Consider the following 18,689-nt stretch of genomic DNA (forward strand, 5'->3'; position numbering starts at 1 on the left):
TCCTCCCGGATTCTCAAGTGTTCTTTCCCGACGGAAGCCATTGGACGAGTTTGATAATAGATTTGCAAAGAGAACTGAATGACAGGCCTCCCCTGAATGCCGAGCTGCTGGGAACAAAGTCACTTCTGTGGAGGAGAGAGCCATTTTCATTTTCTTTTTTCTTTTAATTACAGAGTCTGCGCATTACGTAAGTTGATGAATAATCAATGGAAATGGACGGACTGATTGAAGGAAAATGAAGTGACATGAAGGCATAATGAGAAATGGAACTTATGTAAGAGTTATTAACCCAGTAGAGAGAGCGCTTTCAGGACTGAAATCAGCAGCACTGCCAGACAAAGACAAGACCAAACCTTAAATACACCTCTCACCCTGTGGAGGGTTAGGATACTGCACCCCCCCATGCGTGGGGCTAGGGTGGCCCAGACTCGGTGAAACACTCCGTACAGGAAGACACCGTATACAGCACCTGTCGATACGGACCCCTCTGTGCCACTGTATTAACATCCATTCAGCGTACTGCAGCACTTGCATGAATGTCTCGGTGTGTTTATGTTCATGATTGCATTGCATTCGTTGAGCGGACGTTCGTATCTAGAACAACTTGATGTGGAGGAGAAGACATGCAGCCTGGGGTCATCGCAGCCTACAGCCAATCCTCGGCCTAGCGCCTGGGAGAGCACCTCGGCCGCGATTACCCATCAGCCCCTGCGAGCGAATGGGACGCCCCTGTTCCCCCGCCCCTCCAGCGGTAAATAAAGGGATGAATCAGGGCGGGGCGGGGGAGAACCGCTCGCACGCTGAAGTCGCCGGGGCGAGTGAAGATAAGGCCGTACAAAAGCGCCGCTTTGCAGCGCGTCCCCTGGCAGGCTGTCATCGCCACGGAAACAGCCTTATCTGGACGGGGAGCTCGTGCTGCGGCTCGTCGATAAGCCGCGAAGGCTGCTCACGCCGGACACCGGCAACAAACGGGGGAGAATTACCTGTCAGTCCCGCCCACTCTTTCAAAATAAGTACATTTTTTTTTAAAAATCCCGCCACGATCCACGATCTTCTGGGAAGACGTTCAGAAAGAGTGACATGCACTTCGGAGCGACACCGATTCAGACGTCACTTGGAGGCGTGTTGATCCCCGTTCTGAAGGGAGGAGCTACTGTAACGGACAGGCGGGACACGCCCCCAGCCAAGCCCTTCCACCCGCGGTAGGAGAGTGAGGCGGACAGATCAACGCGCGCTACCTCGGCGATAACAGCCAATCACTGCATTTTGCTGTCGAGAGAAAAGGCTTCTGATTGGTCTCAGACAAGCCAATTAATGCGACGGCTCGTCGTGACTCCACCCTTTTCAGGGTTTCGCAGCAACCTCGCTCTCCGATCTCGACCTCCACCTCCCGCGAAGGTGCAGACGCTGATGATGCGTACGGGGTGATGATGCGTACGGGCTGATTATGAGGACACAGGACGAGGCCTGTGGGGGGCGCTGGCGTTAATCTGTTGAATGGCAGCCCTGCCTTTTTACGATTCATAATTTCAGTGCCATGTAATTGTGCAGGAATGGCTATGCCAGCCCCCCCCCCAGTTCTACACTGTTGTGTCGTCCAATGGCAAAGTGCTATTCCAACAAATCTGGCACCGCCTTCCATAATTAAAACAGGCAGTGCTGAGGAAGTCATTTTGTCATAATCAAATAACTGAACGTAGGTTCAAATGGATTCATCAATCTTTTATTTTGAGAAGAGCAATAAAAATAATTTGTTAGGAGCCGGCCGACCTGTGAGCTTCGATTATGTGACTGAACGAACTGCCGACGCAAACCCCCCCCCCCCCCCCCCCGGGGTATTTCAGAAATTACTCCGTATTTGAAGAGGTGCAAAAAGCCCTGCTTTGCTCGGGGGGATTCTGACCCGGGTTCTCGTGACACAGAGACCGCGGCTAATCCGTGGGAACGCTCCTCGCGCTCCGGTTTTAGAGCCGCTGAGGAACGGCTCCGTCAGCGTTCGCCGCCGGCTAAATTTGAGGCCGCAGCCTGCAGCGAGCCGATGAAAATCTGCGGGAGGAACGTTGACTTCTGTGACATCACGCTCATTTGCAAATTATATGCAAATTATCCTCCCCCCCCCCCCGGCGGAATGCGGCCCAACGCAGGCCGAGTCGCGGAGCGCGTAATGGCGGTGCGAACATGCCGGCACGCGTATCCCGGTTAATGTGAACAGGATAATTAACGCTCTCAATTGGCAGGCGCGTGGTGGCCATTTTAAAAAAATATTATAAGCTAAATATAAAAACCAATAATCTTTTCAGGGGATCAGGATGTGACTCCAGTCTGTTAGATTCTCTTTCACGGAATAAATCAAACGCATTTCTAAGAAAAATGAAGCAGCTTGGCTGGCTGCGTAGCAGACTTGGCTACGTGGTTCAGGAGAACAGTCCTCTCTCTCTCTCTCTCTCACACACACACACACGCACACACACACACACACACATATGCACTCACTCGCTTTCCCAGTCACTAATAAACAGATTGTGTGTGTGTGTGTGTGTGTGTGTGTGTGTGTGTGTGTGTGTGTGTGTGTGTGTGTGTGTGTGTGTCAGTCTGTCTGTTTGTGTCTATCTGTCGGTGTGAATCATCCATCTTGGTGACTGTGAATAATGAGATACTGAAGGGCCAAACTAAGTACTTCACCGGGCAGTGGCCAGAGGAGAGACACACAGTCTCCCCATCCCGGGTACCCTTGTTTCGGACTGAGGGAAGGCTGAATGGCCCTGAGGGTGCAGTGGCTCCTCCATCACCAGCACCACCATCATCATCATCATCTTCATCATCATCATCCTCAGTGCATTTCCCCCCTCCCAGTGCTGGCTGTGCAGGGATGCGTTCCCCTCCCCTATCTGACAGGGTGCATGCTGGGGAGGTCCGGCCTCCTGCTCAACGGGTAACCGCCCACGTCGCCGCGGCCTGTCGCCATGGCGACCATCGGCCGGCAACGGGCCTCTCCGCAGCGTTCCACACGGGGGAAAGGGGGGAGGGAGCAGAGCAAAGCCCGTTCTGTACGGGCGAGTACGGAATAAACCGACGCCAGTATTCCTAAACGGGTTCTCACACTTTTATTTTAGTTTTTTTTTCAGTCGCGTTCAGAACGTGAGAAAGGCGTGTCTGTCCAGGTTTGTGCCTGGCAATGCTGCTGAGGCAAGGCTATACTGAAGTTAAATAACTGCATCCGAATGCACCTGCTCGACCAATAGCACACCCCCTCTGTGTATGTGGCTTTTAACCGCCCGCAAACGGAGAAGAGCGGTTTTCTGAAGCGCGGCGACGGTCCGGCTCCATCTGAGGCTTCCGCAGACCCAACCCAGCGCCCGTCGGAGAGCGTCACGGTGAATACGCAGCAGCTCTCCGAGGCCGGAGGAGTCAGCCTCTCTCTCTCCGTCTCGGGCGGGGGCCGCGCCCGCACACCTCAAACGCCCCGCCCGAGAGAGCGGGCGACAGAGGAAATGAGTCTGCGTTTCGGCCAAAGCGCGCGCGTTTAAAGCCACCGACCTGGGGGGGAACTCATTAAACATTTACAGGCTGTTTAATACCGTGCCGTTAATTATTCATAAAAACATTAGTGGGGGGGGGGGGGGGCGTGGTGCGAGCGGGTTTGCATCGCAGTTTTTGGCCTGGAGCGTATACGCATTAGTGCAAGTGTCAGTGGACCAGCATCTCTGTTGTTTAACAGTGACCGTGCAGAAAAAAAAGAAGAATATTTTCTAAATAAAGTGAGGTAATTTATCAAGTCTGTGCAGTTGTAAAGCTGTTAATTGCATACAGCCATTACAATCCAGCCTAGTCGATTAATTATGTTTTAATGGCAAGAACACAAAACACCTTCATTTATTTTTTTTAATGGCTTCATTTTAACTTGCGGGCTTGTACTGTACTTTCAGCGAGTCAAATCCATTTGCACAGTTCCAGCGCTAAATGAGTGCAGTGTAATACTGTAATGCGGTTAATACGTTTACATATTTTGTGGGCTGTTTTTGCCAGAAAGATGTCCAACGCTGATCCCCGCCTGTGCGTACGAACTTGGATACAATTTAGCGGTTTGTGTGAAAGGAGGGGAGGAGAGGGTAGGGGAGGGGAGGGGAGGGGTCCCCCCAAAAGGGTCGCTCCCCGTAACGAGGGCCCCGTGTGCGGCTCGTACTCCCGTCCGTCTGGCCCGCGGCCTCGCTAACGAGCCGCGAACGCGCTAGCCCTCCGCCCCGCGGCGCTCACGGATCTCAAATCCAATTTGCGCCAAATTGCTTCGCCTTCTGAGGGGCCTAATGGAGTCAACGAGCTCTCCTCTCCTCTCCTCTCCTCTCCTCTCCTCTCCTCCGAAACGCGCCCGTCCGCCCGGGCTCGGCCCTAATGAGGGACGCTTCGCTGACTGGCGGAGCGCTTCGTTTGCCGCGTCACGCTTCGCGGGACCCCCCGGCAGATTTCTCTGGCCGCCCCGGCGAATCTGCGCTCCGTGTTCCATCGAAATCCTCAGAGCCCGATGTGAGCTTGTGATGTTTTTTTTTTCCTTTCTTTCATTTATCTCGTGAAGCCATTTTGCTTTTCCTTCAGGGTGGATCGTTTTAAACCTTGTCACTCTGGGCTCCTGTGCATTTCTTTCCTTCTCTTACTGTAGCTTTAGCTCTCTCTCCCTCTCTCTCCATCGCTCCCTCCCTCTCTCTCCATCGCTCCCTTCCCCTCTCTCCTTCGCTCCCTCCCTCTATCACTGCAGCTGTGCGTTGTCTTCACGGAGCCTTCAGTGGATTGTGTCAGGTGTGAAGAATGACTTGGCAAACACCTGCGCAGTTGTGGGCTCAGACGCCTGTGACTTCCAAAATCTACTCAGCCCCTGATGCACACACCTGCTGCTTCACCTGCTCAGCGCCGGTATGAAACTGTCACTAATGAGACAGAAAGGATAGAGACACTGGCACATCAGGGCTGCGGAGTGTAACGTGCAGACTCACGCACGCACGCACACACACACACACACACAGGGACATTCGGGCACACACAATGTAGATATATATATCTATGGGGATTTTTTGGAATTTGTCATTTGCAATATTCCTTGATTGTGGATTATACGAGTGAAAAGTATTCTAAATATGGCACAGAACGTACTTCGGCAAACCCCCAATCCCCCTTTCTCCATGTTATTACTCCCTTCCAGGAGTCAGGTGACATTAGAGTTAATAAAACCGGAGTGAGATTCGGGAGAAGGCTGTATTCTGACCTGCAGTGCACATCAGGACAGGGTAAAAATGAGAGTTCTAACAACATCTTAGTGTTGAGTCTGACCAGTCAGTATCTGCAAACTGATTAAATTATAACACCTTCCATTAACTTGTGGTTTCCTTTGTGAAATATCTAGTTGGCAAGATGGGTTTTCTGGAAGCTTCTACCCCCTTCCAGTAAGGTGGTTTACCTGCTCAGGGTTAACAGTGTTGACTCGTAGAGAACGTGCGGAAAATAAGAAATGATTTAAAAGATTATCGGTGATGCCGGTGACATGAAGCGAAGTGCACTGTGACACAGCAGCGCTTGCAAATGAAAGACACTCAAAAGCTTCGGTGTGAAATACCCGAGAATCGGTGCTGTGAATTTGCGCGTGGCGGCGAGTTTTCGAGCCGGGTTTTCTTCAGCTGCTAGCTAATTATCAACTTTGCTATTATTGCTAGTCAGGTGGATGTTAGGGAGCTTGCTAGGTAACGGGACAGGACAGGGGCCTGTAGAGAGGCTTAAGGGAGCTGATACTATGCTTCGCTTTGCCTTTTCCCATTTTTTCCCCTGATATGATGGTTATTTCATTTGAGGCAGAGAGGTTTTAGAGTGTGGGATAAGATCGTTCACTTAAGCCACTTTTGTTCTCTTTCTCTCTCACACACACACACACACACACACACACTCACTCGCTCTGTATTATCAATATAAGACGCGTAATACTTGCATGTAGTCCCATGCAGCTCTTTGTCTCCTTGAAAGAGAGTATGGGATTGAGATGCGGAGTACAGTGCAGATCCCACCTACTTTTCTCATAGCTTTGCATTAGTAACGTAAATTAGATATTATTGCTGTTCTGCTAGATTTACAGCCACCACCACTTAGCACAATATGCTGTTGAAATATTTAGTGTGTTTTAGGCCATGTGTTGTCTCTGTCGCAATTTCAACCGTCAGTCTTCACGAAATAGTGGAAACAAATGATTAAAGATTTCCTCCCGCACCTTTGGCTAATCTGTCCTTCCTGGCTAAAAATGTGAGCTTCCCTGTCCCTCCCTTCACTTCCCCTCCCTTCATCCTGACTGCCCCGCCCACCACCCCCCCCCCCCCCCCCCCCACTACATTTACTGTGAAATGGGGCACAGAGAATGCACCAGTTTGCCGTGAACTCTTTTACAAAACTAAAGCATGTCAAACTAATTTAGGAATCAATACGTAAATCGCTCTCAGAGTAAAGCGCTTTTGAACAATCTGACAATGCCTGGGGGGGGGGGGTTTGCACAGAGAGCCAAGCCGTTTTACCTTAAATAACACACTAACCGTGAAATAAGGGTGAAATTACCCGGGCTCCTACAAGGCACAGCTTTGCGTTTCTCTGCAGAATGAGCTGCTGATTGCCGCGGTGAGAGTGTAGCTCATGCTAATGCGTTCCGCTGGCTTCTGCATATCCTTTGGGCTGAAACACAGGCTGCCGTGTGAGTAATGAAACGCGGCTCGCGCTGGCGAGCAACGGGAGAAACTTAAGGCTGTTTGTAACCTTTGTCCGCCCTGTGCGTGCGCTTGACGGTGCCTTATTGGTGTGGCGTCAGGCTGTGACCAAAGCTCCGGGGACAAAGAGTGCGTGTGTGTGTGTGTGTGCGCGCGTGTGTGTGTGTGTGTGTGTGTGTGCGCGTGCGTGCGTGCGTGCGTGTGTGTGTGTGTGCGCGTGCGTGTGTGTGTGTGTGTGTGTGTGTGAGTGAGTGAGTGCGTGCGTGCGTGTATTTGTGAGTATATCGGTATGTATATGTGGCTGTGTGTGCATGCGTGATGGTTTGTATGCACCTGTCTGTGTGTGCATTTGTATACACACATGCGTGCATGTGTACACACGTGTTCTCCCTCCAAACTCACTCTGAAGTCGATCCCCACGGTGGAGATGAAGCTCCCGGCCAGGAAGGCTCCGTCTTTGAAGCGCACCAGCAGGCAGGTCTTTCCCACTCCGGAGTCCCCGACCAGCATCACCTGAGAGCAGAGAGACACAGCTGAGACACAGCTGAGACACTGCAGAGAGACACGCACTGAGACACAGCTGAGACACACTGAGACACTGCAGAGAGACACGCACTGAGACACAGCAGAGACTCACTGAGCCACAGCACAGACACACTAAGACACGCACTGAGACACACTGAGACACACTGAGAGACACACTGGGACACAGCAGAGGACACATGACAAAGCCCACTAATTGCTGTGACCCTCCTCTCTGTGGGAAGGACATTTCACGTCTTTCAGAACCAATCGCAACCGTGGTTACACCTCAACCTCAGTTCCCCCCACCACCCCCCCCCACCCCACCCCCCCAAAAAAAAAGAACAAGAAAACCAAAGCTATTACAAGCCCGCAGAGCACTTAAACTCCAGGCAGTAAGAGATGATAAAATCTCCTTCGCTCTGACATCCCGACATCCCGTTTCCCGTGCCTGCCTGCCTCCGTCGCAGGAAGTGCCTCGTCTTCCCTCGTTAATCACCCCCGCCACCCCCCCATCGCACACCGTGGATGTGAGACGTGAAATACTAGCGGTGGCTTGCAGCAGATCAGTTTCAATAAATTCAATAAGCATTTAGTCTGAACCGCAGCGCTCCTCTTCTTATGCTCAAAGTCCCGGTCGTCACGCACAAAAAAAAAGCACTTCTCACATCTTAGCAGAACATAACAAACTCACCAGAATTCTGGGGGTTCTTTGTTTCATGTTTCAGTGACTTTGTTTAATCAAGTTTAACCCAGCCCTTTTGGAAATAGTTGTCACATTTAATATTTTTTATACTGAACATGTAAAAATGCATAGAAGTATTTTAAAAACTTATTTTAAGTCTGTGTAATCGGATACTGGTTGTGTGTACAGTTTGTCTGTGCTCTGGGTGAGTGTAACAGGACGAGCTCTGTTGTGTGGCGCTAACCAGTTTGTCTGAAATGATACGCTAATGTCTCTGTGCATTGCAGCGTGTGTGTGCTGTCTACAGTAGGATCGTACCTGCACAGGAGACCTACTCCACACAGCACAGCACAAACCTGCTTACAGGATCGATCCTACTGTAGACAGCACACACACGCTGCAATGCACAGAGACATTAGCGTATCATTTCAGACAAACTGGTTAGCGCCACACAACAGAGCTCGTCCTGTTACACTCACCCAGAGCATGGACAAACTGTACACATAAGTATCCGATTACACAGACTTAAAATAAGTTTTTAAAATACTTATATGCATTTTTACATGTTCAGTATAAAAAATATTAAATGTGACAACTATTTCCAAAAGGGCTGGGTGCACATACCTAAACATACCTAAACTCACTTCATCAGTCCTGCTCTGTTCAGATGAAGTGAGTTTAGGTATGTGCTGCTGGTATGTGCTGCTGTCTGATGTAAGACTGATCCTATGAGTAGGTTTGTGCTCTACAGAGCAGGGTCTCCTTCACTGTTATCTCACCGGGCAGCATGTCTGCTTGTGATACTTTGGCGGCAGTGTAGTGTAATGGGTAAGGAGTTTGTCTTTCCTAAAGGTTGCAGGTTTGATTCCCTGCCGCTGTACCCTTGAGCAAGGTACTTAACCCGCATTGCTTCAGTACTTAACCAGCTGTATAAATGGATAAAAATGTAAATGCTGTGTAAAAAAGTTGTGTAAGTTGCTCTGGAAAAGAGCATCTGCTAAATGCCTGTAATGTAATGGGTCAGTCCTCTAAATGTACAGAATAGGGTGGTCCTGTGTACAGTAGACTCAATCCCTGTCCAGTGGTTCTATGCCATCTGCATTGCCAGTTGAGGCTGGCTGTGGCAGCTCTTAACGGTGACTAACGCCAGGCCGACCTGCAGGTTCTGCATTTAGCATGGAGTGCCGCAAAATCAGGTACCTGAGAAATGAACCACACTTCATTCTGACAGCTCGTCTGCTTCCCACCGGAGTGGAGAGGGGGGAATGAGGGGGTGGGCGGGAGTATGGGAGGGACGGGAAATGGGGAGGATTTGGGGGGGGGGGGAGGTGGCGTGTAGTGGGACCGCGGGAGGGGAGTCTAGGTTTTGTGTCACGCTCAACCCAAAGTAGCTCAGGTGCTAGGTCACTCCCAAGAGATGGGAAAGAGAGGGAGGAGTCCCATAAATTTGTGATAAACTGGCTCTCTACATCTAGCCACTCTGCTAATCAGCCAGTAAATGTGAGTGGCTACACGAGCCCCCATGTCCCCCCCCCCTCCAGGTCCTTGCTGCTGAAGAGAACCTTTCTCAGTCCACCTACCTGGTTAAAGAAAGGCAAAAATAAATGCACAATGGGGTTCGTGAAGCCTGGTCTCACAGCATGTCCACCTTAGCCCCTCCGCCCTCCTCCACCCCTCCGCCCCTCCGCCCTCCTCCACCCCTCCGCCCCTCCACCCCTCCGCCTGGGAATGGAAGGTGCTGCTCTGTGTGGGCTGTTCCTCAGCCTCAGAGTTTAAAGTTTGATGGAAAACCACAAGAGGAACGTGAAAAAACCACAGTGGGGTCTCACTGGCACCCGTTCCACACAGCACTCATAAACCAAGGCTCCACACGCAATTGGGCCTGTCACCCCGTCCCAAATCATCCCAACCGACCCCGTCCGCCCCCATCTGTCAGTCTGCCCAAACTCTCTCCTCTCCCTGTAAATCCACACCCTGCTGGAAGGTCAAACAGCCCCCCCCCCCCACCCCATCGTCCCCCTATTTAAGGGTGGAGAACGCTGCACAGACAGACTGTGTCCTTCACTTTGGAACTAAATCAAGAGGCACATTTAATCACATTAACTCAGCTCTCAGACTGAAGCCGCATACAAAAAACAACTCCACGAACCCAGAAACAAAACCAAAAAAGAAACAATGACTTCTACAAGGTTGACTCAAAGACAATGTGGGTGCACAGAATTCCACTGCTGGCTAATGCACAGGAATCACTGCCCTGCGATTGACAGTTCATGGCAAACCAATCAGAGCTCACTATTCCTGAGACTCGTCCACCATCTTGAGCATTGGGACCCATTGAAGGTTAGCGTCACCAAATATCCTTGCTGACCTGTAGTATAGACAATTGCTGTGGTAATAAAACTTCTCTCAAAAAATGCATCAGAGAATGTCATAAGCTGGTAACTGTGGCAGGCCAGTCGTAAAATTATAAAGACGATGTTTCAAGGTTGAGTTTGACCAGGCAGGTCTTCTGCAACTGATAGAGATTTACTTGCCTTCTCACTTCAGGCAATTGTCTATTCTCATCATATTCAGCTTAATTTGTTTTCACAATTTATGTGTAAAAAAAAACATGAAATATTTAATAGGAATTGAACTGAGGCTAATCAGTATAAAAACACAGCAATGTCATTGTAATCCAGGGGCGTATAAATCTCACCTATAAAACTTTTAGGGTGGTTTTCAGTTCTCACGGCCAAATAGACTGGGCTAACGTGGAAAACGTGGCCATAACTATTGAGAATATGAGCAGACTTCTGATTATGCTATCATGTAATCTGCTAACAAAAGAATAAATGAACCGATGAACGCTGCCAACGTCCCCATAGATCATGCATTATATCTGCGTGGAAGTTGTGGGTATTAAGTAGGCCTGAAGCACCGGTGATCATAACGCTTAAACATGTCGTGCAGTATAAAGCTGTTGTGTTTCTACCATCTCCCCGAAGCAATTTGTTTTGCTTCGCTGCCACGAAGCCATTCCCCGGCCCCGATGAACTACCAACTGTCTTTATTGACACAGCTGTTCACTTTTGCACTATTTGCATAGAGCGCGTTCAACGTGCTTATGAAAACAAAATGTCAGACAACTACAATCATACATTGTTGAAAGTATTCAAGAATTGCTGTTTTTTTCGAGTCCCTACTATTATAACTTGGTAATCACAACCTGAATTTTGACAAAAACTTTATCCAGGTGGCAATCACTTTGATCAGTGTTCCCCATAATCGCCTCGCATTCATATGCATGTTGCTATATTAAATATAATACACGTATGAAATATAATACACGTAAAAAAACAAACTAAGCATCTAGGACATAGGTAACCCCGTTTAAGACAGCCCGCCTCCCTTGGATTATTGGACCGTGTTTACCGTTACAAAGTGTTATGATCGTCGTTGTATGACGTGCTTTATTTTCAGTCCAAGAGTGACGTAAATTTTATGCTTTTATCGGGTTGCATTTTACCATATCATGACCAGTGATACGCATGAATGTCAGCTCACTTAAATGTCAGAGACGAAGGTCCTACCATGGGACTGTTCTCTGTAAACCACAACAGCATTCCGCACGCTGCAGAATGCAAGGGCAGTAATTATAAAACGTCCGGCGACCAACCACAGCAAGAAAATCTTGCATTAAGTTAACTTTCCTGCCGTCCACACCTTGGAATCAGGACAGGCAGGTTTTGTTTGTTGGCTACATGGACAAAAATCAGATAAGCGCGCTCACCTTAAAAGCCATATCGTAAAACTCGCTGCTGTTGCTGAGAGATGGTCGGCTTGGGTGGACCACTCCGTTAGACTGGACCTCGCTACCGACGATGCCCTTTCCGGCTTTGCCATCGCTTTTGCTGTTTGTCGAAGCCGTCGTTGGGCTGCTGGTGCTACTTTTGCCCTTTACCGTCTTTTTTCTGGACATTGTTTCCACACGAAGTTCACGCGCTGCCTATAACCGCTCTAAGAATCCTTTCTATGGTTTTTACCCCAGTACCAAATGTAAATTGTAATGCAAATTGTTTAAAGCCACTCGCCTCTTATTAATATACTTTTTTTTGGACCAGATTATTAAATGTCCAGTTGACTGTGACTTTTCCTCTCTTTCACCTGCACGTCGGTATCATGGCTGTCGATGACTTAAACATGTTTGCTGTTGCTGATTTTGTTCTGAAACTACAGTGTCCGTACACCTGGCAATTTCGATTTCCTGTACTCCTGTGGTGTAGCGGGGAACAATTCACTGCTCTGCTGTGGTGTGAGTGCTTCTCGCTTCCTGTGCGTTCTCTCTTCTCTGTTGATAATGATGTGAAGAGGCTGTCCTGAATATTAGCAGCTGCTTTCCGCTTTTACAGAACGCCGCGTCTACCAATCACCGAGCAGGTTTTGTCAACGGCAACCAATAGTACAATAGCTAGGGCTCGACGAACAGGCAATTACATTAAAGCGCAAAACAGAGAGTTGCACTTTGTAGTCGCCAAACAATAAATACAAAAAATAATAAAAGAATAGATGATAATATTCGGCTTACTCGTTCTTGGAAGCAAAACAACAATTTGCATGAACGTAAATTTGTTCTTGCATTAGTAATCACGTCAATTAGATATGCGATTGATTTAAATAATTATTATATTTTAGTCAGCTCTGCAATCTATCTTCCGACCTGAAGTAGGCTAGAGCCGGACACAAACACAATACGCGTTGTACAAAACAGTATCCCACGTGATGTAACTGCTATGAATATATTTGCCGGACTACTGTATATAAAGCACCGCGTTTAGAGCATGTAAGTAATTATATATAGTTTGGGTGCAGCACTCGCCTCAGGAAAAGAATGTTGAAAATGACAATAAAGACGCTGTCGAACGTGTTCGCACGAGCCATTTACTCTCTGACAATATGTAATTGATTTTATGTTTTGGACCAATGCATTTGTACTTATTCGTGTCAAGTGCATTATATAACCACAAGTGGTTCCTCTCGGCCGATCGGCTGACTCATTCTATGTAAAAATGTACAAGAATAACTGCCTTCCTGTGCCATCGGAGTTTGGCAATTGTAGATCTGACTCGCCAATGTTTGTGTTCTCAGCGCTGTAAAAATAGGCACAGTCTTGTTTTGTTCGACTCAGTTATATGCGTATTTTATCAATCGCAGGGGAGGATTTTATTTAACTGTAGCCGACATTTATTATACGGTTGGAGCTGTCCGTGGTGCTGAAGAGGCCGGACAGCGCGCCCTGAACTGCTCGCGCTGAGGCGGGGACTGATGGCTCATTTGAAACACCTATTCTGTGGAAACACGAATGGCGGGGAGATATGCATACGCTCCCCGAGCATTTGTGAACCGGTTTCCTAGAAACCCTCGACTCAATTTTTCAACGAACTGAACTCGTTCCGTTCATTTTCAGAAAGTTACTGAGAAAGAAATACGGTTCACTTTGATGTTCAGTGGGCTGTTTTAAATAATAGGTATTTTCATAGTTTCCTTGAGTTTTAGATTTGGGTTTTAACTGAAAGGATTTTTTTGTAGAATGGCTCAATTCTAGCACACGAACAAAACTGAACACTTTTCAGCCGCAGACAATAGCTGAGTTTGTGATTGATTGTGTTGTACTTGTTTACGCAGAGAAATCTTTTCTTTTCCGGGCGGTGTGCCGGTGGCGCATGCGGCGACGGTACGCAATAAGGCCTGACGGGACAACCTAATTTACTGGACGCATCGACTCTATTGGAACCAAATAAGAAAAAATGACTTAGTTGCCGACAGATCGTCAACGCAAGCGAGGCGCAAATACAATGTCGTGGCAGGCCTCATATGGGCTGACCTTCTTCAGTCTAACCGCAGTGCGCTCTGTCTTCAGCTCTGAAGAGCCTAAATAATTTAAGCCAGAGTTCAATATTTCTTTTTTCCTCTGGTTTTGTTCATTTCAGCAGAACATTTGCAGATGCCATGGAAAACGCTGACGAAAAGCCATTGGGGAAAAGTCCCTTTCTCTGGCCAAAGTGCATTGCGGGTTGGCTGCACGGAGGCTCACGCGGCCTTGTTCATGCGCTCCACACAGATTTCTTGTGACTGTGACCGTTCTGGACGATAGTACACATTTCTATGGCTGGCGTTGCTCCATTCGGGATTTTCGGAATCTCATTGAGTAGAGCCATTCTAGCCATCTCATTTAATGAGGAAAAGGCCCTTCGGACCCACTGGGAGTGACTGCATGTGTATGCTTATGCATGTGTGTATGTGGAGGTGGTCTGTTTGGGGGGGGCTGGTGGTGAAGCGGTGCAACTTATTGATCATCATTTCCTCTGGGCCATTCTAAGACCCCTGAGCCAGCATTCAAGGAGCCAGAAGGACAGGGATAAAGGAAATGAGATGACATAAAAGGCATATCACCGTGCAAATATCAATACAGGTTTTTCACACAGAGGTACCATTTAATAGAGAGAAAGCCCCTAGTACCCCCCCCCCCCCCCCCATTGTTTTTTCTCCATGCTCTTCAGTCGCTCATGACTAAGCCCTTCAGCTATGTGAACTCTTCCAGTGCCTGTTCTGTGTCCACGCGGTGCTTGAACATTCCTACTGCATTACTAATTCAACCCACAGTGCGGAGTCTCCTGCTGTGAAAGATTTGCATGTAGTATCATGAGTAGCCACAAGAGGGTGCTAACGACCAAGTCAAGAAATTAAATTTTTTTCAGGAGGGAAATGAGGTAGTCAAGCAGTAGGAAAAACCCGAGCCATGTCCAAAGTCTCATTTCACTTTAGCCTGCTGTGCAACCTTCTGAATTCCAGTATGGGTGACGATAATTCAGCAGCGGTTCTATCTGGTTATTGTAAAGTTGTGCTCCCTTTGATCATCATCGCTGTTTGTTTGATTAAGAAGTATCTGTTTCTTCGATCTTTTAAAGAGTTTACTGCAGGCAATAGCTTATTTTAGTCGTCTGCGTCCATTGCCAGTGCACTGTTACTGGTGTCATGCGGAGGTGGGATGTGAAGGCGGTGCTTATTGAGTTGGGAGAGGAAGACCGGAGGGGTTTGTGTTGGGGGGTGGGGCGGTGTGTGGGTGTGGTCCGACATGGGACAACAGCTGAGTCGAGGCTCAAATTGTCGTACATCACCACTGCGTGACACCCCGCCGCTGAGTATGAGAGAGAGAGAGAGAGAGAGTGTGTGTGTCTGTGTGTGTGAGTGTGTAGGGTGGGGGGTGGTTTTAGGCGGTTTGAATCCAACCTCCTTGACTTAGCCCTCCGAGCCCGCCTCGACAGCTGAGATTCGTTACGCGACACACCCAGCTGTCTCCTTCAGAAACAGCTGGGCATTTTGGAAGGAAGTTTTAAAACGAGGGGAAAAAAAGAGAGAGTTAGAGAGAGTCAGGAATTCCTCACTGGTTTCAGGGAAATTAACAGCCTTGTCAAGGAGGGTTAGGCATGCTCTCTGGGACTGCTTCTGAATCTGTGTGTGTGTGTGTGTGCGTGTGTCTGTAAATGTTCAGCCTGTGTGTCCTATCGCATGTGTGTTTGCATCTTTGAAAATTGTGTTTTGGTGTGACTTAGTTTGCATGTATTTGTTTGTGTTTATGTGTGTGTGTGTGTGTTGTTACATAATCATGACAACCCCCAGGCATGAGTGAGTTTTCTCATCGTTCAGCGCCTTATAACAACACCTCTGTGAAGCAAACCCAACCTGAGAATCAGAGCTTACACTTCGAAGTCATCGTGACATTTCACATTCCTTGAACTTAGTAGACGAACTGTCATCTGCGTTTGTGTTATAGAAACCCTCTCATGTTTGATTGGTCAGGTGTGGGGAGGTATTGAGGAAGACCCCATGGGCGTGTTCAGCACTGTCACCTTCAGTGAGGTGTGAGTGGGGTTGGCCAGACTGTAGCTGAATTTAAAATTTTTATTTTATTTTTTATTAACCATTGCACCTCCTAGCCAAGGAACCTCATGGTCCCTGGACCCCTTAATAATGTATTGATGGCAGAGATGATATCCGCCCTTATTAATCCAGCTGTTTTTCGGCGCCATTCAACCCTGAGGCCCTTGGATCATTATCATCTTCACCTCATTAGCGGCGCCCGTGCCCGCAGCATTTGTGCTCTGCAACCGCAGCTCATCGCAGTGAAACCGCAGCCGCGGTGCGCGCTATGTGCGCTGTTCTGCTCCCGTTTGTGACGTACGTGCTTTTGCGTTTCTTAAACGACGTCGCGCGTCCTCCCCGTCCCTATACGTCCTGTAACCGAATCTTTATTAATTTTTAAATTTTAGAAAAGTAAAAAATAATAATAATAATAAAGCAGCATGGGGTCTCATGCTGTGAGCGTTTAACGAGCAGTGTGCCAGGCCCCCGCACTTTAGTTACGCCCGTGAGAGTTACTCGGACCAGATTTGAATCTGAAGTGTTGAAAATAATACGCACGGGGTCCACGGAGGAGCCGTTAAACTGGGGCTAAATTACTTTCAACAAAACGTGTTTAGACGAGTATCTGAGACTGTCTGTGACGCAAGTGGCTGGGTGAGACAATGGAAAAAATAATTAAAAATATAATTTATTATAATTCAAAGCACCAACATAACCCCTTCAGACCCAACAATATTATTTCTTATTCTACGGTTTGGGTGGGTGCAACGGGAAAAGGGTATACGTTTCAGTCAAATCAAAAAAATTATTTAGGCCTATATAGCGCATTTTACAAATGATTTGTCACAAATGCGCTTTGCTGTTCACTCCGGCATAAACTGTAGCACAACACACCTTTAAAAGAACGAGCCTGCGTCTCTAGAGCTGGGACTTGATTTACGACGTCGTGTCACTTTGCCACTTGCTGTTGTCTCTACTAACGCGCGCATCCGTCAATCTCGTAAACTCCGCGCATTCTTCGCGCTCGAGCGGGGCTCCCGGATCAGGCGGCGGTAAATCTCGCGGAAGGCTGGGAGCGGATGCCAGTTCCACGTTCCCCCTTCGCAGCGGCGGCGTGATTTACGCCCTGGCGGGTGGCGCCGCCGTCACACCCCAGCCTTGTGGTGACAGCGAGGTGCGTGGAGGAATAACGGCGCATAATTACACACCCTGCAATGTGTATTTATCAGCCGAACTCCCGTAATGAAGTACCACAGAAAACCCTGCAGGAATTCCACCGCAGTCAACACTGCTACACAAAGATGGAACTTTCATTTAAATGTATTTGCTTAATGGACGCCTTTTTATTGGAGTGAAAAAAAAAGTTACAACTATCCAATAACCAGTTTCTACAGCTGTGTTTTTTATGCTTGCAGCTCTGAGAAAAGTGTATTCTGGCTCTTTATGAGTCATAACACACAGAAAAAAAAATATGGTTTAAGTGGATTAAGATTGACATGGCTAATGGCTGGGTGGAAAAAACTTGTGCCTTTGTCCTGGGAATAAAAATAGCAGACTTCCTGTATCCTGCAGAAGAAGGCGGGGTATGGTTACTGCCAATATAGGGGATTGGAAAAGGCCATTAAACACACCCTTCAGTAGCAAAGAATAACAGCTTGCACCTTGAGCTGTTTTTATGTCTATGTCAGGGGCCCCAATACAGGAATCAAGGGACCCACAGGGGCCCTAGTTAAGGGTCTCATGGGGTCTTCAGAAAAATGTTTTCCCTTTAAAATTATTAAATAAAATTGAATCTGTACATTTGGCCAAATAGTCTTTTTGATGCAGAATATGATGACCTAACATTTTAGATGTGCTTCCAATAACCAATGTGAGTAAACTCTGCGTTGTGGCCCGTTGGGGGTTTTGGTTAAAGCAGCTTTGCTCAGCTGGGTTTGTCTCGTCCGTCTGGCAGTAGTGATGTCAGGCTGACTTGAGATGACAAAGTTTGGGAAGCCCTTGATGCCGTATAGCCCTTGGGTAGAAAGTTGTGGACAGCAGTTTACTGTTAATGCGAAATTCCAACTAACCTTCTTATGAAACATTTTAAACATTTTTTAAGGCAACTTCATTTCAGGCAACTGAATCTGCACTGCACCTTGAGTCTTTCTTGTTAAGTTACTGTCTGCAGTGTGACGTTTCGGAGTCTCAGAAACTGGGGAGCTCATTTAAAACAGGAAACCTGTAAAGATCTCCAGAGGAGCCACGCTTGCCTTTCTAATGGAGGTCTACAGCTCCATGAAGTCAGTAATGCCATCGTCTTCCAAGACAAAAAGTCTTCCAAAAGTATAAAGAGTGAAGAAGAGAAGAGTGTTTGTGAGAAGTTTCAAGACTTTTAGATAGAAATTCTCTGAAAACCGCTGATTGCAGTAATAATTCACAGCTTCCAGAAACCTTCCATAAAGGCGTCACGCATGAGTGTGTTTCTCCCTCAGATCCAAAGATGACATGGGTCTACTGGCACTGCCAGGGAGGGGGATGAGGGTAAGAAACGAGGGGTGGGGGGGGGGGTGTGGGTAGCTGGTTTAGTCCAAGGGGACGTGCAGCTGTGCTAGCTTGGCTAAGGGTTTGGCGGGTTTGGTGTGTGAGGGCGAGAACGCCAACTTGAACAGGAGTTTGCTGGTTTAATGGGGGAGAGTTATAGTTATGGCTGGTACTGCCGCTATAGGGCAATGAACTGGCTCAGTGTGAGGGGGAGGGACAGCTGGGGAGGGATGGAGAAGCAGCAGTTTATCTACATCACTGCCGTGGGTGTGTGTGTGTGTGTATGTCTGTGCATGTGTGTGCATGTTTATGACTAGTACAGCTTGAGG

General features: G+C 48.0%; 1 protein-coding gene across 1 annotated transcript in view; it reads right to left on the reverse strand.

Moving 5' to 3' along the window:
* LOC118216806 (ras-related protein Rab-26-like) overlaps positions 1-12,313 on the reverse strand; it is an 88,720-nt gene extending 76,407 nt beyond the window's left edge. Inside the window, exons 1-2 of the mRNA XM_035398313.1 lie at positions 11,708-12,313; positions 7,131-7,241 (exon numbers count right to left, since the gene is read on the reverse strand). Coding sequence (XP_035254204.1) covers positions 7,131-7,241; positions 11,708-11,896 — 300 coding nt within the window. The 5' untranslated portion in view covers positions 11,897-12,313. The remainder of the gene's footprint in view (positions 1-7,130; positions 7,242-11,707) is intronic.
* Positions 12,314-18,689: the final 6,376 nt, after the last annotated feature.

This window comes from Anguilla anguilla, chromosome 17, assembly GCF_013347855.1.
Source record: "Anguilla anguilla isolate fAngAng1 chromosome 17, fAngAng1.pri, whole genome shotgun sequence".
In the NCBI taxonomy this organism is placed as follows: Eukaryota; Metazoa; Chordata; class Actinopteri; order Anguilliformes; family Anguillidae; genus Anguilla; species Anguilla anguilla.